Source organism: Ascaphus truei, chromosome 1 (genome assembly GCF_040206685.1).
Source record: "Ascaphus truei isolate aAscTru1 chromosome 1, aAscTru1.hap1, whole genome shotgun sequence".
Classification (NCBI taxonomy): Eukaryota; Metazoa; Chordata; class Amphibia; order Anura; family Ascaphidae; genus Ascaphus; species Ascaphus truei.
Window position 1 is genome coordinate 165338326 of NC_134483.1, and position 23580 is coordinate 165361905.

The 23580-nt window shown below is 44.1% G+C and overlaps 1 protein-coding gene across 1 annotated transcript in view; it reads left to right on the plus strand.

Moving 5' to 3' along the window:
• PGM5 (phosphoglucomutase 5) overlaps positions 1–18994 on the plus strand; it is a 184943-nt gene extending 165949 nt beyond the window's left edge. The window contains exon 11 of the mRNA XM_075597528.1: positions 17509–18994. Within this exon, the coding sequence (XP_075453643.1) occupies positions 17509–17598 (90 nt within the window). The 3' untranslated portion in view covers positions 17599–18994. The remainder of the gene's footprint in view (positions 1–17508) is intronic.
• Positions 18995–23580: the final 4586 nt, after the last annotated feature.

The window sequence follows — 23580 nt, forward strand, 5'->3', positions numbered from 1 at the left end:
TCTAGAATGTTACATTATGAGGTGAAAATTAGTGGAGCTCTGAGGATCTACCCCTGATTTCACCAAGGTCTCTGTCTGGCCCACCGATAGGTTTACTTATTAGTTTAGATTTTTGTATATTTTAGCTAATTTATCAAATTCAAGCTTGTGCTTACTATGAAATCACAAGAAAATTAAAATGTACTGTAGACCAATACATCACCCCATTCTTTGCATACTATTGGAAAATTACATAAAATGCTAAATATAATCGTCTTTGTCTTCACTACCAGCTTGCATTTTATAATACTTTGTTAGTTTACTTTTTTTTCTCAATAATAATGTATTTTTCCCTCAACTTCAAAAATCAATTAGGATATCTATGAGTGGCTAATATTCAGTGACCAAACATGTTTACCTTTTTTGCAAACTCCTTCTACAGAAGAGATACAAATATTGGTTGGACCATTACTCAGCACGTACATAGAGCCATTTTCTACAAATCGTTCTTTAGAAACCTGTAAAGTACATTTTAAAGAACAAATCACGTTTATCTTTTCATCAGGTTTTTCAGTACATTACGACAAAAAGAATTTAAAGAAATTATTAATTGACTTTCTATTACTAAATCTTAGTATAACATATAAGGGCCTATGCACTAAGCGCCGGCAAAAAAAAATCGCCGGCCTGTTTAAATTGCCAGTTTTGACAGCGTTGCTATCACGGTGTGCAGAAAGCCCTGAATGCCTGTTATAGCAACATTTGCAAAACTGGCGAGTAGCCGGCGACGTGATAATCTGAAAAGGGCTCACCCGGCGACTTCTTTCTGCTGCAGAGTGAGAGCCGCCTCTCCCTGCGCAAATCTTGCCAGAGATCAACATTTTTTAATATAAAATGTGATACTCGTGTATTGTAGCAGGGGTCTCCGGAGCAGGACTTCGTTGATATGAGGTCCGGGGACCCCCTGCTTTCCGAGATACAGGCCCCGTTATGAGGTGCCGGTATCTCCTGTGCATTTTATTCCCACGGTCACGTGACGCGGGACATTTAAATGCATAGGAGATACCGGCACCCCATAACAGGGCCTGTATCTCGGGAGGCAGGGGGTCCCGGACCTCAAATCAACGAGGCTCTGGTTCGGAGACCATTTGTTACAATACACTAGTATTAAAACCCAAATCAAAAATGTAATACATTTGTTACGACTATCTACTATGGCAGCGCTGCGCAAGCTTTCCTGCTCGCGCCCCCCCTCCTGCTTCCCTCCCTGCACGTGCCTCCCGTCTCTTATCTCCTCTCCAGCTCCCGGCGCCAAATGATGCTGTGGGGTCACGCTATGCTGTTGCCATGCCACCGTGATGTCACACTAACATATCACCTGTGGTGTCCCGCAAGGCTCTGTTCTGGGGCCCCTACTCTTCTCGGTGTTCATTAATGATCTTCCCACAGCTTGTAAGGGTGCTTCAATACACATGTATGCAGATGACACAATCCTATATGCACACAGCCATAGCCTCTCTGACCTTCAACACATACTTCAGTCTGACTTTTTGAGACTCGAAAACTGGATTTCCCAAAACAAACTGTTTTTAAACACTGACAAGACTGTAACAATGGTATTTGGGACCAAGACTAAATTTTTAAAGCTTCCAGTGACTGAGCTCCAGATCAGAACCAACGCTAACACCACCCTAATTCCTGTTACTAGTTTTAAATACCTGGGCATATGGTTTGACTCCCACTTAACATTCGGAATGATCATTGATACCCTGACAACCAAGACCTATGCCAAACTAGGGGTACTTTACAGGAACAAATCCTCCCTAAGTCTCCTGGTCAGAAAGCGTATCGCACAGCAGATGCTAATGCCAATTATTGACTATGGAGACATAGTATATGGCTCGGCACCTCAAACCCACCTTAGCAAACTTGACACCCTCTACAATTCAATTTGTCATTTTGTTCTCCAATGCAACTACAACACACATCACTGCGAAATGCTCAAAGAACTAGATTGGTCATCACTAGAGTCTAGGCGCAAAGTTCACTTTTCCTGTCTTGCCTTCAAATTCTTTATGGGCAAGCTACCCAGCTACCTGAACAAGCTCCTCACCCCTACCACATGCAGCACTTATCAACTGAGATCAGACTCCAAAAGACTGTTCATGGTCCCAAGGCTCAACAAAGTATCCGGCCGCTCCTCCTTCTCTTACCGTGCACCCCAAAACTGGAACAACTTACCAGAGACCCTCACATCCACCACCAGTTTAAGTTCTTTCAAATCTAAGGCTGTCTCACACTTTAATCTGGTCTGTAACTGTTTCATACGCTCATAATATATATTATCTCTAACTGTACATGCAATGTCTTGTATATAATGTATACCTTGTTCATTTATGTAACTGTATTTATAACCATGTATTATTTGTCTTAACTCTGCCCAGGACATACTTGAAAACGAGAGGTAACTCTCAATGTATTATTTCTGGTAAAACATTTTATAAATAAATAAATAAACATGACCCCGTGGCATCATTTCATGCTGTGTTGCCAAGGTCAGTTAGTTGCAGAGGCCTCACGCGATCCCCTGGCATTCATTTAAATGCCTTGGGGTAAGAGCACAGGACCCCTGCAACCGCCCGCGCCCCCTGAATAATTTTGAACCCCCCCTGGGGGACGTGCCCCCCAGTTTGCGCACCGCTGTGCTATGGTAATAAAGCTGCTTTGATGTAATTTTTATTAATAGTGTGCGGGAGCAGGGGGTCTCCTGAGATGAACCGCATTGATTTCAGCCTTTGGGACCCCCTGCTTCCCGAGTTACAGGCCCTGGTATGGGGTGCTGGTATCTCCTCTAGTATTTAAATCCCACGGTCACGTGACGCGGATGATTTAATAATGGCGGCGATACTGGGCATAAGTGGTTTAGCTCAGGAGACCCCTGCTCCCGCACACTATTAATAAAGATTACATTAAAGCAGCTTCATTACCTAAGCGAATAGCCGTTAAGGCACAATAGCAGGTTTATTGGGGGAGGAGGGGGTGAGTGAAGCGGGTACTTGGCCCTTTACTCACCCCCTCTGCCTCCAATAAACATTACAATATGTATTAAGCACCAATACACCACCCACCCCCTGTGCCCCTACATAAAAACATTTGTATTTTTTTCTGCCAGAAGTGATGCCAGAGGCCGGCGGGGGTCCCAATGTGGTCCCTGCGAGTGTCCGTTGACCTCCAGGTGGTCCCCACGGGTGTCTGGGGGTCCTCGGGTGGTCCCCGCAGGTGTCTGGGGGTCCTTGGGTGGTCCCCACGGGTCCCCACTGGCCTGCGGTATCAATTCTTTTGGGGGAAAAATGGTGAATACATTGCAATAAATACACCTCCCCCCCCCCACCTCAACACATACAGTACAGTAATGGGCAAACTTACTATTATCCAGATATGGATAATAGATCCTTTGCCCATTAGTAAATAAAACATTAGCCAGCATAAATAAAGTAAATAAACCTTTCGACTTACCCCTGCCATCATGAACGGTGTCCTCGTCAGCATACTGCAAGTCCTTGTCCTCGGATGCCAGAAAGAATACAAGAAAAAATACAATCTAATGGCCCCTAACCCCTTAATCCCGTTAGCGGTTAATAACCACTATAGTAATTAAGGGGTTAACCCGCCCTCCCCCGCTACCCACCAGGGAGGCCTAATCACCCACCCCGTGACAACTGCACCCACCCTGTACCCATTGATTGGCATAGTGGTACATATTGTAATGTTTATTGTGGGCAGAGGGTGTGAGTACCCGCCAAGGGCCAAGTACCCGCTTCACACACCCGCTCTGCCCCCAGTAAAGCTGCTGTGGTTCCTTAACCCCTTCATTGCCTTAGCTGTTAGCCGCTAAGGTAATGAAGTTGCCTGTAAATGCATTTTTATTGCATGGGATTCATGCCGGGGGGCTCCAGTGCTGATATTAATGGGTATCAGCTCAGGAGACTCCCGGCTTCAATCCGATGCAGTTAAACGCATTTTTTTTTGTAAGTACTCTCTCGCCGCTTATTGGCAGCTTCTCACCACATTCTTGCCAAATTTTCCTGGCAGTAGGATTTTCAGAGGAAATCTCTATTCTAAAGCCTTCATTAGCCCCGATAAGCTAATTGGGCTACAGAATTGCATGAGTTTGAAAACCTGCCAATAAGGGGCTTCTCACTGCTCGTTTGGCGATTTTTTTTTTTCCCTCAGGAAAAAAAATGCAGAAAAGAGCTTTTATCGGCGACTTATCAGGGCTTACTGAATACCAGTAGGCCTTTTGGGCGAAAAGGCCTCTAAGTGGCTTATCGTCGCTTAGTGCATAGGCCCAAAAATTTGCTGTTTAGTGGTTTGTTTCCACATCAGCATTGAGGTGATTTATCTTCAGTACAGCAGGTGTTTACAGCTTACAAAAATCACTTACAGATGCAGCCACGAGTATCCGAACACTCGCCTGGGAAAATCTGGGGCAATCTCCCAGTAATGCTGCAACATTTCTGTGACATTTCTGCAGACAGACTAATGGCCCATCGGATTAACATAGAGGGGGTCCCTGGCAGTCCCATTCAGTTTGAATAGGACTGCCAGGCACCCCCGCTGTGTTAATCCGATGGGCCATTAGTCTGTCTGCAGAAATGTCACAGAAATGTTGCAGCATTACTGGGGTATTGCCCCAGATTTTCCCAGGCAAGTGTTCGGATACTCGTGGCTGCATCAGTAGGTGACAATCAGGGTTGCGACCTTCGACTATAGGCCATCCTGGAGATTTTTTTTTTTTTTTAAATATAGCACTTACCTCTACATCCTACCGGCGTCTTCCCCCTGCAACTCTCTTCTGCTGTATATGGCTGCACGGCATCAAATAATGCTGCATTACCATGACAACAGGACGCTACGTGATGTCATAGCATCATGTGGCGTCAAGTTGCCATGATGTCGCCCCGCATGACACGTAGCGTCTCGTACCGCCCCGTTGCCATGACAACGAGACATCACGTGGCGTTCCCGTTGGCATGGCATCGCGGCGCCATTTTATGCCGCGCAGCTATATTGTCAGTAGCTACAAGGGGAGATGCAGGGAGGACATTGCCGCAGCCCGCCCAGGGATGCCACCACACGGAGGTTTACTAGTTAAACCCGTAGCCCAGAGATATGTGGCCAAAACTCGTAGTCTCCGAGTGAAACCTGGAGTGATTGCAACCCTGGCAACAATAACAATTGAGATTTAAGATGCAACTGTAGTCTGCCTCTCTCTCCCCCCCCCCTTTCTTTCTCCCTGTTTCTTCCCCCAAATCTTTCTCTCTTCCCCCCTTTCTCTTCAAACCCATATTCCAAGGTCTGGAATTAGTTTGCAGATTTCCAGTGATAACAGAAAACACGTATCTGCCCTTTTTTAATTGATCACAAAATGATGTGGATGAAAGGAAATTTTTACATTTGAATTTCTGCGAAAATGTTTGCCCATACTGGTGCTTTCCATGCTCTCGCTCAGTTGTACAGCTATGCTATGCAGGCCCCTGCCATAGGCCTCTCATCCTGTCATGTCCCTAGTTTCACACATGCGGCCAATCTGCCGTCCACGGCTCCTCAAACTTGTCCCTCTCACAGCAGCTAACTCCATCTGGCTGTACATCTGATACCAAGTGCCCAGCATTGTCGTCATTGCCAGGATCACGTGCATGATATCTGCATATATTTTTTTTTCCATCCTTTTGAACCATCACCTTGAAATAGTGGCAAGAAATCACAAGAACAGGGCTGTCATGTCATTAGACTATTTTAGTGTTTTGTTCAGTCATTTAATAACCATAGTCAATGCAGAGCTATTTCTGGGAAGTACCTTGGACTTTCTTGTCAGCACATTTCATTGTTCTTGTTTATCATTTAATCAGTGTGAAGTGAAAAGGTTAATAAATGAGTTGTGTGACGCATGTTTTGAGAAGAAACCTCGTTGGTAATTAGATATATGTTTTTACAGCTTGATTAACCTTGCTCTGAAAGTAAATAACTGACGCTGCTTAGCTACAGATTCACACACACGGCAGTGTTTGACCTGCTAAAGGAAGTGTTCGCTTGATGTGCCAGAGCTCAAGTGCTTATGATAACACACAATTGTGTTGTGGATGTTAACTACAATACATTATACAGTGAGGGAAAATATGGTCTTAGGCCCAGATCCACAAAGACCAGTTAACTCCGTGCTATTAACAGGACGTTATCAAAATCATTACTGGTCGTTTATTTTCCTTGCGATTCTCGCCTGTCTGCATTAACATAATCTTAACGCCATCAGAGAGAGAGTGAGAGAGAGTTAAAGCAGCAAAACAGCGGGCCCCACATCTTTTAAAATGTCTTCTCTTAGTTGTAGGATTGAAGCAGGTGGTCCCCATAGCTTACATCAGAAGACATAAAGCCCCAATGCTACATTCAATATGACAAATGATATACTGCAGTTACATATTTCTCTGTCTTCTCATAAGTAAGGGTCATTTAGTCAAATTCTTTAGCCAAGGTATCCCGTTCCTGACACTGCCTGCAAACGCTCTCTCCACCTCTCTAATGGAGGGAGAGCTGTCTCAATAGACTGGTGGGTTTGGGTTCTGAGCTTACAGGGGTTGTGCGTTTGTAAATTTCAATTGGTAAACAATTGTTTGGAGGTTTGTGCCCCCTCCTCCCTGGTTTTAAGTTCACTCATCCCACTTTTAAACGGCAGGTCTTGTTATGCACCTGTCAATGACCATGTATATATTTGTGTCAAAAGGAGTGCTACTGGTATTGTGATCCAATGTCGGCAACAAAAGACAACAAGCCGCAATGGTACATCCAATATGAACAATGATATCATTGTATAGTCTCCCGGATCTTAACTGTGATAATTTCAGCTCCGAGGACCCCCTGCTTCCAGAGATACTTAACCCTGATAGCCCTTATCGGAGCTTAGTGAATCCCAGCCTAGGGCCCTTATTCAATATTCTGTGAACCTGCTTCCCAGTGCTAGACAAGAGACCATTCATGTGGCCCCAGACCAGTCACATGACTGGGAAGCGGCTTCACAGAGTGTTAGTTAGGTCTCTATATTTTATCTTTCTGTTAATATACTATTTTAGTGAAATACAGTCGGGCAGATTAAGGTGGGGGCACAGTGGGCACGATCCATGGGAACTCCTATTCATGGTGTCAGGGGGAACTCATGCCATCCTGGCAGCAAGAAAAGGCCTTGGCATGGCTGGGCCCCCACTCTGCCGGAGGTTCTTGTTGGCGGCGCCAGAACTCGGGCCAGCTCTGCACCAGAGTAGCCCTCTTCACCACCCCTCCCCAAGGTAACATGCTCAGAAGAGGGGGGGGTGGATTGAGTGTGAGGAGGCATTGATTGTGGAGGGGGTATTGAGTCAATGTGAGGGAGTAATTGAGTGTGAAGAGGGGGGATTGAGTGACATAGGAAGAGGTCTGAGTGAGAGGGGTGGATAGAGTGAGGGGGCGTGAATGAGAGTGAGGAGGTGGGGGAAAGATTGAGAGAGGTGTGATTGAGTGAGATAGTGGGGTGTGTAAGAGGGAGCGGGAGAGAGGTGGAGTGAAAAGAGGGAGGAAGAGTGAGAGAGGGGAAAGGGAGGAAGAGAGAAGAGGGAGGAAGAGTGAAAAGGGGTGTGAGAGACAGAGGGGGGAGAGAAACATAGTGGGAGTTAAAGGATGAGAGGGGAGTGTGAAATAATGAGCGTAGTGTGAAAAGGGGGAACAAAATAGAGGGGGTGAGAGCAAGGAGATGTGTGAGAGTGGGGAGTGTAAGAGAAAGAGAGGAGGGCTCGGGTGGAAACTAGATTTATTTAATAGTTTTTATTTGCTGGGTCCCTCCTATCTTAAGTGCCCGGAGCTCCCCAAAGCCTTAATCCGGCCCTGAATACAGTACAGCACGTTACAGAGGACCCTGTAATGCACTGTAATAGTCTTTTAAAAGGCTCAGCAGCGATACACAACTATATTCTGTCAGAGTAGTCATTGGGGAAGTTTTTTTTTTAATGTCTCCTAGCTGCAACACTGGGGAGAATCCAGTGCAAAAGAATTGCCCCAGATTTGTCAAATGAAAAAGTCTCATTGCTTTCAATGGGATTCATTTTTCTTAACAAATGTTGTGTTTTTTGCACCGTTTTGTTCATGTTTTGAAACTGGGAGACTTTATTAAATAGATCCCATTGTTATTAAAGGCTGACAACTGAACTAATCGTCTGGGCTCAGATAGACTGAAATAAACATATCTATGTTAGAGTATTTTTCTTTGATGGACTAACATACTCGTTCTTTATTGATATATCTACCTATCTTATACTATATTTGTGAAAGCACTGTATGCCTGTCTGCATGGCCTCTGTCCCTAGGGGAAATCTCATTGGTCCCTTGGCCCGCCCGCCCCCGCACACCTCTCATTGGCCTGAGGCGGAGTGACGGGCCAAAGGACACACACAGACACACAGACACACAGACACACACGGTAGGGGGGGTGTTGTGGGGCCACAGTGTTAGCAGCACATCTCCCGGTCTCTTACCCGCCGGTCCCGGAGGCTCCGCCTCTTCCTCCCCGAACATCAGCCTGAAATCCAAGTCATTGTGACCCGCGCGCACCTCCTCCTCTCCCCGTGTCTCCCCCCGGTGCTCCGCTCAGCTCCGCTCAGCTCCCCCCCGGTGCTCCGCTCACCTCCCCCCCGGTGCTCCGCTCAGCTCCCCCCCGGTGCTCCGCTCAGCTCCCCTCCGGTGCTCCGCTCAGCTCCCCCCCGGTGCTCCGCTCAGCTCCCCCCCGGTGCTCCGCTCAGCTCCCCCCCGGTGCTCCGCTCAGCTCCCCCCCAGTGCTCCGCTCAGCTCCCCCCGGTGCTCCGCTCACCTCCCCCCCGGTGCTCCGCTCAGCTCCCCCCCGGTGCTCCGCTCACCTCCCCCCCGGTGCTCCGCTCAGCTCCCCCCCGGTGCTCCACTCAGCTCCCCCCCGGTGCTCCGCTCAGCTCCCCCCGGTGCTCCGCTCACCTCCCCCCCGGTGCTCCGCTCACCTCCCCCCCGGTGCTCCGCTCAGCTCCCCCCCGGTGCTCCGCTCACCTCCCCCCCGGTGCTCCGACAGGCAGTGGGCAGGCAGCCTGCACCTGCCACGCGGCACCTAAGATGGCGGCGCCCGAAAGGACTCCCTCGCGGACTAACTAAGATGGCGGCGGCCGGAAGGAGAGGTGACGTGTGTGTGTGTGTCTCACTGTGTGTGTGTGTGTGTGTGTGTGTGTGTGTGTGTGTGTGTGTGTGTGTGTGTGTGTGTGTGTGTGTGTGTGTGTGTGTGTGTGTGTGTGTGTGTGTGTGTTACACTGTGTGTGTGTGTGTGTGTGTGTGTGACACTGTGTGTGTGTGTGTGTGTGTGACACTGTGTGTGTGTGTGTGTGTGTGTGTGACACTGTGTGTGTGTGTGACACTGTGTGTGAGTGTGTGTGTTACACTGTGTGTGTGTGTGTGTGTGACACTGTGTGTGTGTGTGTGTGTGACACTGTGTGTGAGTGTGTGTGCCCCCCCTCCCGTCCACTGTCCCCCCCCTCCCGTCCACTGTCCCCCCCCCTCCTGTCCACTGTCCCCCCCCCCTCCTGTCCACTGTCCCCCCCCCTCCTGTCCACTGTCCCCCCTCCCGTCCACTGTCCCCCCCCCTCCCGTCCACTGTCCCCCCCCTCCTGTCCACTGTCCCCCCCCTCCCGTCCACTGTCCCCCCCTCCCATCCACTGTCCCCCCCCTCCTCCTGTCCACTGTCCCCCCCTCCTCCTGTCCACTGTCCCTCCCCCCTCCCCTCCTCCTGTCCACTGTCCCTCCCCCCTCCCCTCCTGTCCACTGTCCCTCCCCCCCTCCCCTCCTCCTGTCCACTGTCCCTCCCCCCCTCCCCTCCTCCTGTCCACTGTCCCTCCCCCCTCCCCTCCTCCTGTCCACTGTCCCTCACCCCCTCCCCTCCTCCTGTCCACTGTCCCTCACCCCCTACCCTCCTCCTGTCCACTGTCCCTCCCCCTCTCCCCTCCCCCCCCTTTCCCCTCCCCCCTTTTCCCCCCCTCTCCCCTCCACCCCCTTTTCCCCCCCCTCTCCCCCTCCCCTTTTCCTAGCGGGAAATTTAACTCCCGGGCAACGCCGGGTCTCTCAGCTAGTAATACATAGAAATAAGAGTATTGTGAGGTTCAATGCATTAAAAGCATGTGTACCACTATATCTAGGAAGAAATATAATGTTGGCCCATTAATATTTGCTGGTATAAACAGCACAATTGTTCAAATAAAAACAAACGGTAATTTTACAGAGTTAAAAGTAAATGTATCTTAGTATCAAAATTGAGCAATGGTGACATGTAATTGAACATGTGTTCACAGAAATTAACTGTCAGGCGCTCATGCGTGGTGGCGCAAGCAAGCAGCAAATTCAAATTTGCTTGCTTGGTAAGCAGCTAAGCGCCGTGCATGCTCAGGCGCTTGCTCACGCTGGCCACACACATTGCTGCAATTGCGGCCGGCGTGAGCCCATCCGCTCAGCGCCACCCTGGCCGAGGCCTTACATCTCAGCCCTAATTTCTCGCTATCCAACATCCCGACTCTTGCGTTTTGCTCAAGCCCTCTCCCGCCTTAAGCCTTTCTCACTGACTGCCCCACCCCTCTGGAATGCCCTTCCCCTGAATACCACTCTCTCTATCCACTTGCTTACAAAGCATATGAGTAGCACCTTGGATAATTCTATACACATGATACATAAAGCTTGGCACTCTGCAGACGCACTTATCAGAATGCACTCCTACTGTCTCTGTACGTTCTTCCTACCTATCAATTAGATTGTAAGCTCCTCGGAGCAGGGACTCCTCTTCCGAAATATTACTTTTATATCTGAAGCACTTATTCCCACGATCTGTTATTTGTATTATTGGTTATTTATATGATTGTCATGTGTATTACTTCTGTGAAGCACTATGTTGTTTAATGGCGCTATATAAATTAAGACATACATACATACATTTGCAGCAAGATCTGAAATTAGCGATAGCATGGAAATGGATAAAGCCTGCACAGGAAACCACAGGCAGTGTGGGCTGCAGTCTAATTCTGCTATTACTTAACATACAGTATATTGCATCTGTATCTTGATTACTTTCCCATATACTCTCTAATGACATGAGGTACGTGAAACAAATGCAGCTAAACGATGTGCCTGATAACCCTTAACATCTTGCAGATGGCATTGTTAGGGCATATGCCAGATCCCATGGTTTCTTCCCTTAAAATAAATTAAACTGAAGCAAATGGGCTAATTGTGTTTGTATGAAGCATAACTAACAGGACATGGTGGAAACAGTCATTTGATTTTCATGTTTAAAACATACAGCACACCAAAAACAAATAGCTTCTCATAAGCAAACAAAAGAAAATAGCTTCTTCTTCAGCAGACAAAACAAAATAGCTTATTTTTAGCAGACAGAACAAAATAGCTTCTCTTTAGCAGACAAAACAAAAATAAGGCAGCTTCTCTTTTGTATGCAGGAGACAGACAGTTCATCACACATGTACTTTGCAACACAGACCTTACAGCAGTAATCTCTTCAGCATTTTCAGTCCTGTCTCCTCACCAGCTCTCCTGCATGTGTGTACAGCCTGGGGTTTTAACACCTTGATTATGCAGCTGGGGACAGACTAATTAAGCAGCCCTTCTCAACTTAACCTCGTCACTGCTGCACTGCAAGCCTAAACATAGGTTTTCCAGGCATATGGCTGGTGACGTTCATTCACCCTGTCACAGTACAGAACTTGGAAGATGCTATACACAAAGGCAGCACTCAGTAATACAAGAGCCCTCAGTGAATAGTGGGGGGGGGAAACGCAGGAACAGGGAGAGAAAAACAAGGAAAAAACACATAGGGGAGGTGGAGGGGGTGGAGACAGGAAAAATAGGGGGGCAACGTTTTGGGGTAATAACCCTTTCCTCAGGCCCATTCCCAAAGGTTAAATTGACCAGTGGTACTTCCCATTCCCTATATACACAAAGATACAAAAACCCCAGTAATGGTTTCAGTCCAATCACACTCCTAATGAGAAGCTATTAGGGTACTCAATGAAAAAGTATGTCCATTGCAATGTAGCACAGTTCAAAAAAATCAGCACAGACGGTGAGGGAATATGAAGTATACTGAACTTGGATCAGCTGTGATATTCCTCTCTGTATAACCTCCTGCTGGCATCGCAATGGAGCAGCCCCATTTCATATTTATATAATGAGCATGAGGCTGTACTGTAACCTTTCCAAAACACATTGTTAATTTGAAATCGTAGTTTGTATGTTCATTATATAAATAACATGGAAATGTTGACAGTTGGATACTGTATGTAATCTTCTGTATGATGTGTGAGCTTATCTTATATACAGTAATTTAATCGCATAAAAAATGATGCTTGTCATATATACAGTTGTGTGAAAAAGAAAGTACACCCTCTTTGAATTCTATGGTTTTACATATCAGGACATAATAACAATCATCTATTCCTTAGCAGGTCTTAAAATTAGGTAAATTCAACCTTAGATGAACAACAACACATGACATATTACACCGTGTCATGATTTATTTAACAAAAATAAAGCCAAAATGGAGAAGCCATGTGTGAAAAACTAAGTACACCTTATGATTCAATAGCTTGTAGAACCACCTTTAGCAGCAATAACTTGAAGTAATCGTTTTCTGTATAAATTTATCAGTCTCTCAAATCGTTGTGGAGGAATTTTGGCTCACTCTTCTTTACAACGTTGCTTCAGTTCATTGAGGTTTGTGGGCATTTATTTATGCACAGCTCTCTTAAGGTCCAGCCACAGCATTTCAATCGAGACTTTGACTGGGCCATTGCAACACCTTGATTCTTTTATTTTTCAGCCATTCTGTTGTAGATTTGCTGGTGTGCTTGGGATCATTGTCCTGTTGCATGACCCAATTTCGTCCAAGCTTTAGCTGTTGGACAGATGGCCTCACATTTGACTCTAGAATACTTTTGTATACAGAGGAGTTCATGGTCGACTCAATGGCTGCAAGGTTCCCAGGTCCTGTGGCTGCAAAAAACAAACCCAAATCATCATCCCTCCACCACCGTGCTTGACAGTTGGTATGAGGTGTTTGTGCTGATATGCTGTGTTTTTGTTTTCGCCAAACGTGGCACTGGGCATTATGGCCAAACATCTCCACTTTGGTCTTGTCTTTGCAAAGGTCATTGTTCCAGAAGTCTTGTGGTTTGTTCAGATGCAACTTTGCTAACCTAAGCCATGCTGCCATATTCTTTTTTGAGAGAAGAGGCTTTCTCCTGGCAACCCTTCCAAACAAACCATACTTGTTCAGTCTTTTTCTAATTGCACTGTCATGAGCTTTAACATGCTAACTGAGGCCTGTAGAGTCTGAGTTGTAACTCTTGGGTATTTTGCAATTTCTCTGAGTATTGCACAGTCTGACCTTGGGGTGAATTTGCTGGAACGTCCACACCTGGGAAGATTGGCAACTGTCTTGAATGTTTTCGACTTTTGAATAATCTTTCTCACGGTAGAATGATGGACTTTAAATTGTTTGGAAATGGCCTTATAACCCTTCCCAGATTGATGGGCAGCAACAATTGCTTCTCTAAGATTATTGCTGATGTCTTTCCTCCTTGGCATTGTGTTAACACACACCTGAATGCTCCAGACCAGCAAACTGCTAAAACTTCGGCTTTTATAGAGGTGGTCACACTTGCTGATGATCAATTAATCAAGGGCATTTGATTAGCAGCACCTGTCTGCTACTTAGCATCTTAATTCCTATGGAAGCAGTAAGGGTGTACTTAGTTTTTCACACATGGCTTCTCCATTTTGGCTTTATTTTTGTTAAATAAATCATGACACGTTGTAATATGTCATGTGTTGTTGTTCATCTGAGGTTGTATTTACCTCATTTTTAGACCTGCTAAGGAACAGATGATTGTTATTATGTCCTGATATGTAAAACCATAGAATTCAAAGAGGGTGTATTTTCTTTTTCTGCATGTGCATACTTTTTCTGTGGCATGTTAAACATAAGAATGAAAGGACAAATAAGTTAAAATGTGTGTAACAACCATTTTTGTGAGTTTAATGAGTATTCTGATCATGAGCATGACCGTAATTGCATGGATTGGTCCAGCACTAATAGGTTGAAAGTCCAAATAAGTAAGAACCCTTGAGTGCAGGTCACTACTATTAATAGCCTCCAGTATCAGTGACTGAGGAATAAATAAAACCCAGAACGGTGTTGTGCTTAGCAAAGCAAACACATCCTGAGAAATACATACAGGTACATACCCCACTAGAATATTACAAGTAGATCATTACCAAACTGGTTAACGACAGGGAAAAATTCTGCCTGCCTTCTCATTTGCTCAATTACAATATCTGCCAGTGATATGCTTCTTTTTTTTCTTTTTTAATATCAATCTTCATGACATTGTTACAGCTCACAGTGTTGCCCTTCCCATATCTATGGGTGGCATGCAACGCGTTGCTTGCTCTAATACTACAGCAACACATTTGGCTGGGATTCACTAAGCAACCATGTGAGGTATCACACCCTGATCCAGCGTTAGCTGCCACTGACTTGCACTGGGGGTGGTGACGGCTGTGGTCATGTTGTGGGGGGCCAGACAAGCCAGCACGACATTGCCTGCCACACACGTAACATCTACAGTACGTGGATTGTTTTGTATGTCCTAACTGGTTTGCGTTAAGGAGGGCCAATGGACAAACTCCTTTCATTTAGTTGTTTTACTCTGTGAGGATTGTATACATGAGGGTACTTTTGTATAACAGTGTTTTGTGATTACTGCCACAGCAGCTCGTGAGAGCCGGAGATAGGGACTTACAAGCTAAGCTGCTGCTGCTGCTGCTGCTGCTGCTGCTGCTGCTACTGAGTGACCTATCTGCCCCTAGTGCCATGCTTCCCAAGTCAAATCAAGTCAAGGCCACAAAGTGAACACTCAACATCCGTTATGCGCTCTGTCTCCAACATACTAGATTTGATTGTTTTTTCTACTAATCTCCTCCTCTATCTAACTGGCTCCCTTGTCCTGACTGCTTGGAAATAGCATCCTTCATGGGCTCCATCTCCATCATAACATACTTGTATGTGAGGATGGACATGAAGACAATAGACATTAGGAATTCTGCATCTGGCCTCCAATGACTTTATTAGGCCTGCTATATATCTAATATATTATCTAATTATTGTCCTTTCTGGCAAAGCAGAAGAAAATTCTGCATCAAAGAGCAAATGGTCAAGACCACAATGTGAACACTCGGCATACTTGTCTGCAACATACTAGATAGGAATGGTCTTGCAAAATAGTTTCCGCCTCCACTTGCAACCTTATCCTGCCTGAGTTGAAAAGCGCATGCACTCCGTCTCATCTCCAACATAACATACTTGATTTAAATGGTCATTTTCAAGACAGTCTCCTGCCTCTTCTAACCCTTGTTCTGTCGGACTTGAAAAGAGTGTTCTTCATGCAATCCATGCACTCTCCAACAAAATATAACTGATTTGAATAGTCTTTCTAAATCCTTCATGAACTGTCTGCTTTCCAAAATAACGTACTTGATTGGAATGGTCTTTCTGAATGGTCTTTTCCACCTACTAAGCAGTGCCCTCTTCCTTTTGCATTTGGAAACCGCATTCTTCATACACGCTGTCTCCAACATACCATACTTGATCATTTAAATGGTCTCTCTAAATAGTCACCTTCTTCTAACTAGTTTTGTCCTGTATCTGTTTTACTTTATCCTGGTGTTTGTTCTTGGAAACAAACACAACCCATATTATTATTTGTATTATCATTATTATGTTTGCTAAATAGATTGTAAATGACACAATACTTTAATAGGTAGCAAAAAAAACAGCTAGATTACATGACGGTATTATTTTTTTCATCGAATGTACATTTTCCCCAGAATCCACTTTTGACAACAAAATAAAACACATCTCTAGAGAAAAAAACAATAACGCCAGAGAGTGGGGAAAAGGTAGAAGAGAAGGGGAATAAATGAGAAAAGATTGAAATTGAGAGTAGAGGATAAAAGGCGAAAGGACAGAGAGTGATTAAGAGTCACAAGGCTTGTGAAAATGATGAAAATAGAGACAGAGAGAGTGATGACCAGATAGAGCAGCATTTTCCAAACCTCTCCTCATGACCGGCGGCCACTCCAGGGTTCTGAGACAATCACGAATGAAAAGTTCAGTCCGCGCTCTGGCTCTTTTTGATAGCATAGAAACGATCGGAAATAAGCAGGAACGGTACACTTGAGTGTGTACTGGTGGTGGGTCGACTGTTGTGGCTGGCGGTTTTACTACCCACCACCAGTACACACTCAAGTGTACCGTTCCTGCTTATTTCCGATCGTTTCTATGCTATCAAAAACGGACAGGCATCCTAAGGACACCTATTGAAGGCCCCGGTTCCTGCGCATGCGCGCTACACTCCGCACCACGCTACCACACGTGGAGGACAGGAGAGTGAACAGAGACAGCCCCAGCGCGCGGGTCTGATCTCTCAGAACTGAGATTACCCTTCATACTTCCTATGTGATGCCCTACTCCTGTGATAGACACCAGAATCGGGGATTATTAAAGAAATTTTATATGTAAGTTACTAATTTTATTATTTGTTGCTAATACAATATCTATCTCTCATCTTGGTGCGCTTTTGTGTTTTTTCTTGTTTTTCTGAGACAATCACATAGCATTCTATTAATATACAAAAACAAGTGCATTCACCTGGATGCAAGTGCTTTAGTTATTCCCAAAACCTGGTGTGGCCATGGATCACGAGAAGAGGTTTGGAAAACACTGAGATAGAGGGACACAGCAACAGGGAACAGGTAAAGATAAAGTAGAGAGACAGAGTTAAACACCACTAATCAATATACTGTGAAAACAGTTCCCTATGTTGTACAACAGATCTGCCTATACAAATGGGACAAAAATCTTCTCCAGTATGAGAAGTTGTCTTCACAGCGTATTGAATAAGGGTCAGTAAGATGTCCCACTTAAATAGAAGTATTTGGAGAAGCTATAAATCTCTGTTTCCAGAAGAGCGAGTGTCACAAGAGGAAAGGGAAGAAGATGTACAAGTTAGTCAAGTAATGGATGAAAAAAGAATAGCATAACAGATGAAGATGTGTACAACAAATATGAAGGAAAATGGAAAGCAGAGAGGCGGGGCAGAACAAGGAGAGAGCAAATGAGATCGGGTATACTGTGCGTGTTTTCAGAGGGTTAAATGAGTTATATACTGTATAGTAGCAGCTCACTTTTACCATCACTCACAAAAGCTGGGCCAACTGAGACTCTATTGAGCATTCTCCACAAATGTGAACAGCCTTACAATGAAGACACATCACCAATGATATTGTAGATACAGCACATCCAGGCAATGCTTGTCAAAGTCCCCGCATATTGACCACGTAGTCAGTTATCCAGTTCTTTTCTTTTCGCAGGTGGTGCTTGGTCCTCTAATAGCTATCGCTCTGAAGCTTTCCCAGATTCATGAGAGAACAGGTCGCAAGGGACCCACCATTATCACCTGAACACGCCACTAAGAAATCACCCCGGGCCAAAGTCAAGTGTGTGAAAGAGAGATGATTTCCTTTAACTAGCCAATGCCTTTTATCTTAGCTGTATATGCTTTTTTTGAATGTGGAAAGATAACATGTGTTATGCCTTTTATCTTATACACTGTAATTGAATCAACAACTGAAGGCCACTGCATATTAACACCTGTGTGTCGGTAATGCCATATCCTTGTTTTGTTACACTTCCTAATTGTTTTGTGTTTTCTCTTAATTATAACATTAACAAATATGTTTGCAAAAATGTATCATTAGCAGTGATGGGATGTGAAGTTTTTGTACCTGCTCTGCCATGTACTGATCCTTATGAAAGGCAGAAAACGGTGAAAGAGGCATAGCAGTGGGTTTTTTTTCCCTCTTGAAGTCACATTTATTAATTTATGCCACTTTCTGGGGGGGAGGGGGGGGCTTTAGTTACCACAATGTGTAGGAATTTGTGGATGTTGTCACAAAAGTTAAACAAGTCACTTTTATATAATGACACACTAGTGATTCAGAAATAAGCACGTAGTAAAAATAATGTATGCTATTTAAATACACACTGTGATAAACTCACTGTGATAAACAGCTTCTTTTTAACTTCTTCAGGGGCGCCGCCAACATACTGCGATGGAATTAACATCACAATGCAAAGGGCTCTTGGCATTGCAGGGGTTAAAGGACCAGGATAAAGCACATATAGGGGTCTTTTTTTTTTGTGCTACGCTGTAACTCATAAATAAATGAGAATACTGTAGATTTGTGCTTGTAATGGGAATGAAACATTGTGGATAGTGGTATTGTGTTTGAAGGCAGGGGAGCACAATCACTTTAAGGGTGCAGTCCCACATACAACGAGGGGATTAATTGCAGTGATAGCTTCAGTAGGTTAAATAGGTTATGTATTTGTTTTGGAAGAGAGAAAAAAAAAACCAATATGTTTTCTTAAATCATTTTTGAAAGTGTGGACACTTTCCTTTCTTACTACAAGGATTCTGCACCCGAGAAGTCTGCGAGGAATGGTATTGTCAGTCCGGTTTGTTCAGGCTCACACTGACCGACAGGGGGCTCTGTGAAGTCAGGAGGTCCAACAAGGACATGACTCGCCAATGTTCCTGGAATGAGAAGGAGAGTGACACAATGTGAGGTTGACTAGGGAGACTGGCAGGATATCTCACAGCAGTAAGTCTTTGAGTATAGTTGCATAAAGTAGTTGCAGGGACAGTCAGATTGCTCCATGTCTACCAGTGTAGTGTATGTTTGAATTAGTTTGCTCTGCATCTCTCAGTGTGTGTGTGTGTGTGTGTGTGTGTGTGTGTGTGTGTGTGTGTGTGTGTGTGTGTGTGTGTGTGTGTGTGTGTGTGTGTGTGTGTGTGTGTACAAGATCATAACGTTGTCTGTTATGGTCCTCTAGTGAAAGCTATCTGTTTTTCCCTGTGTAACCTTGATACCCCGGTCTGACACTGTATTTGCGTCACCCCAGTTTTAAAGAAACCAGATTTATTTATTTTAACACCCACTTCATGTCGGAGGGCCAATTTAGAAGAGACGAGAGTGATAAAAACACACCCTACAATTCAGGTTCAATTTTTTTACAAGCATTCTCAAAAATGATTTTCAAATACTTATGTTTGCCTGTTTTTAAAGTACTTAATCACCCAGTTTACTAACTTACTAAACATTCAGTTTGGTTCTAGGTGGAATTGCAAGTGGAACTGTACACAAATATTTTTTAATATTTTCCAATTTTTGTACCAATGTGTTAATCATCCAGATTTAACCCCCCTAAACATGTCACTGCCATTTGCTCAATTTGGTCCTAGGGGGACTGCACCTTTAAACACTGTTTTTAAAGACTATGGGGCTCATTCCCAAAGCAGTGATAAGTGGTTTTAAGTGCGATAAATGCCCTTACAGCACGCTACTGCCTGTTCTGCTATTCAAACAGCAGTGATAACAGTGCAGTATCGCGCTATAATGGCTTTTTATCACCAATAAACAGTCCGTGGAAAAAAAGTCGTACGATAGGCCCAAAAATGGCAAACCTGCTGTTTTTTGCCAGTAACTGCTATTCACAAAGCAGTACATTTATTGTACTGTAAAAGCTTACCATTTCTTTTCACCAGCTAAAGGCTGGCGCAAAAAAGATGGAGACATGCATAAAAGCATTTTTTTTTCTGCACAGCATTAATACAAGAGGCTGTCGGGGGCCTCTGCGGGGTGTCCGGGGGTCCTCGAGTGGTTCCCCGGGTATCTGGAGGACCTCGGGTGGTCCCCGCTGGTGTCCGGGGGCCTCCGTGTGGTCCCCGCTGGCCTGCGGTACCAATCCTATGCACACAAAAAAATTGTCCAATACACTGAAATAAATACACCCACCTCCCCCTAACATATATATATATAAAGGTACAGTAATGTGCAAAATTACTATTATCCAGATATGTGCATTTGCCCATTTAAATTAAAAATTTAACGAGCAAAAATAAAGTAAATACAACATGCACTTACCCCTGCCAGCCTGCCAGGATGAAGGCCGTCCTCATCCTCATCACTATCCATGTCCTCCGTTGTCAGCAAGAATAAAATAAAAATACAATCTAATGGCCCCTAACCCCTTAATCACCTTAGTGGTTAGTAATTAAGGGGTTAACCCACCCTCCCCCACTACCCACCCAGGAGGCCTAGCCACCCTCCCCTGGCAACTACCCTCACCCTCCACCCATTCATTGGTACAGTGGGTACATCATGCCCATGGGCATGATTTAACACTATAGCAATAAATGGTGAAGCTAAAAAAACCAGGCCCAAAATAAAACACATTACATAGAAAAATAAACACGTTACAAATGCCAATAAACCAATTGATTGGCACAATGGGTACATCATGCCCATATAATATGGGCATGATTTAACACTATGGCAGTCAATGGTCAACCTAAAAAATAAACAACCACCAACAATATCCAATGCAATCAAAACAATCACCAAATAAACAACAATAAACAAGTAAACACCACAAAATTACCAGCAATAAATTAAACAACTACCAAATAAAAAACAGAATTAACAAATAAAATACCAAAAAAAAGAAGAAATAAAAGAAAGCGCCAAATAAACACCATTATTAAAAAGTAAAAGATCAAAAATAAACCACAATTAAAAAGCAAACAACAAAAAAGTAACAGAAATAAACAATTGAAAAGACCACAAAAATTCCCATCATAAAAATCAAAACACAAAATAAATAGCAGAAATATTTCAAAACAAAGAACAAAAATACATTGAAAAGAAATACAAGCAAGCATTTGCCAAACAAATCATTGCTTGTCACTGTATGTTTTATAGAGGGGCATACATAATTACAATGGCAATCACTGGGCAATAAAAAAATTACAATAAAAAAAAATACAATGAAAAAACCTGTAAAAGAAAAATAACATTCATTCAATGTTTTTTCTTACCATTAAATGTCTTCACCCTCCGATAACCCGTGGTCTCAGCAAGCTCTGGAACAAATCCACGATCCAAAACAGCAACGGGCCTCAGGTAAAGTCCAAAGTCCTTTTCTTCCTTCTTTTCTTATTTCTTCTTTCTTTATCTTCATCTGTTAATTGTAATCCATTTGGGGGTCTTCTTTCTTCTTCTGTATCTGTATCTTCATCTTTTTCCATCTTCATCTGTAACGCCATTGTAATCCTATTGGGGAAGAGGTCTTCACTCTCCAGCTTCTTGCCATCAAATGGTTATCATGGTTATCCCAGCCAATCAGGTGGCGTGGGAACCATTTGCCACTCAAATGTGGCGTCACAGGCCGTATAAAAGCCTGTGCAGTCTCATTTGACAGCAAGAAGCTGGAGAGTGAAGACCTCCTCCCCAATAGGATTACAATGGCATTACAGATGAAGATGGATGAAGATGAAGATACAGAAGATGAAGATACAGAAGAAGAAAGAAGACCCCCAAATGGATTACATTTAACAGATGAAGATAAAGAAGAAAGGACGTTGGACTTTACCTGAGACCCGTTACTGTTTTGGATTGTGGATTTGTTCGAGAGCTTGCTGAGACCACAGGAATCAGAGGGTGAAGACATTTAAAGGTAAGAAAAAACATTGAATGTATGTTATTTTTCTTTGACAGTTTTTTTCATTGTATTTTTTATTGTATATTTTTTATTGCCCATTGATTGCCAATGTATTTCTGTATGCCCCTTTAGGGCTATACATACAGTGACAAGCAATGCTTTTTTTTGGCCAATGCTTGCTTGTATTTCTTTTCAAAGAATTTTTGTTCTTTGTTTTGAAATATTTCTGCTATTTATTTTGTATTGATTTTTAATGATGGGAATTTTTGTGGTGTTTTCAATTGTTTATTTCTGTTATTATTTTGTTGTTTGCTTTTTAATTGGGGTTTATTTTTGGTCTTTTGCTTTTTAATAATGTTGTTTATTTGGAGCTTTTTTTAATTTATTGATGGTTTTTTTGTTGTTGTTTTAATTGTTAATTCTGGTGTTTATTTGGTAGTTGCTTAATTTATTGCGGATAATTTTGTGGTGTTTACTAGTTTATTGCTGTTTATTTGGTGATAGTTTTGATTGCATTGGATATTGTTGGTGGTTGATTATTTTTTAGGTTGACCATTGACTGCCATAGTGTTAAATCATGCCCATATTATGAGCATGATGTACCCATTGTGCCAATCAATTGGTTTATTGGCAGTTGCAATGTGTTTATTTTTCTATGTAATGTGTTTTATTTTGGGCCTGTTTTTTTTTTTTTGCTTCACCATTTATTGCTTTAGTGTTAAATCATGGCCATATTATATGGGCATGATGTACCCACTGTACCAATGAATGGGTGGAGGGTGAGGGTAGTTGCCTGGGGAGGGTAGTTAGGTGTCCCAGTTGGGTAGTGGGGGAGGAGGGTAGTTAGGTGTCCCAGTTGGGTAGTGGGGGAGGGTGGGTTAACCCCTTAATTACTATAGTGGTTACTAACCGCTATGGTAATTAAGGGGTTAGGGGCCTTTATATTGTATTTTTTATTGTATTGTTGATGCCCACGGAGCACATGGACGGTGATGAGGATGGGGACGGCAGGGTAAGTGCATGTCTTATTTACTTTATTTCTCCTGGTTAATGTTTTATTTTAACTGGGCAAATGCACTATTATCCATATCTGGATAATAGTAATTTTACCCATTACTGTACTGTATGTATTTTTTTTTTAGGCACTGGATTTTTACCGCAGGCCAGCGGGGACCCCCGGACACCCGTGGGGACCACCCGAGGACCCCCACAGGTACTACCCGAGGACCCCCATGGGTACTACCCGAGGACCCCCTGACACCCACGGGGACCATGCGCAGGGACCACCCGATGGCCCCCGACACCTGCAGGGACCACCCGAGGGCCCCCAGAAACACCAGGGACCACCCGAGGGCACCCAGACAACCACAGGGACCACCCGAGGGCACCCGCCGGCCTCTGGTATCACTCCTGTGCATAAAAACAAAAAATTGCTTTTATGTGTGTTAGGGGGGTATAGGGGTTGTTGGGGGCACAACGGGTGGGTGGGTTGTGTATTGGTGAATAGTACATGTTGCAATGTTTATTGGGGGCAAAACCTGCTATTGTGCCTTAGCCCCTTCATTGTCAGCGGCTATCCGCTAAGGTAATTTAGCTGCTTTAATGTAAATCGATCGCCTGTAAGAGCCGTGCATGGAGACACAGCATCTCCATGCAGCTTTTACAGGCTGCAGTTTTTTCTATCAGCTATCGCACTATATAATTTATAGCACTGATACAAAAACAGCTCGCAGGGTCATGCATTTGTTTATCAGACTTTTAAAAAAATGGCCTTCACTTCTTAGTGAATCCCGCTTTTGGCTTCATGTCTTATAGCACGATTAAAAAAATGCATTGTCGGACGCAAAGGCACTGATTTTTATCACTGCTTTTTGAATAGG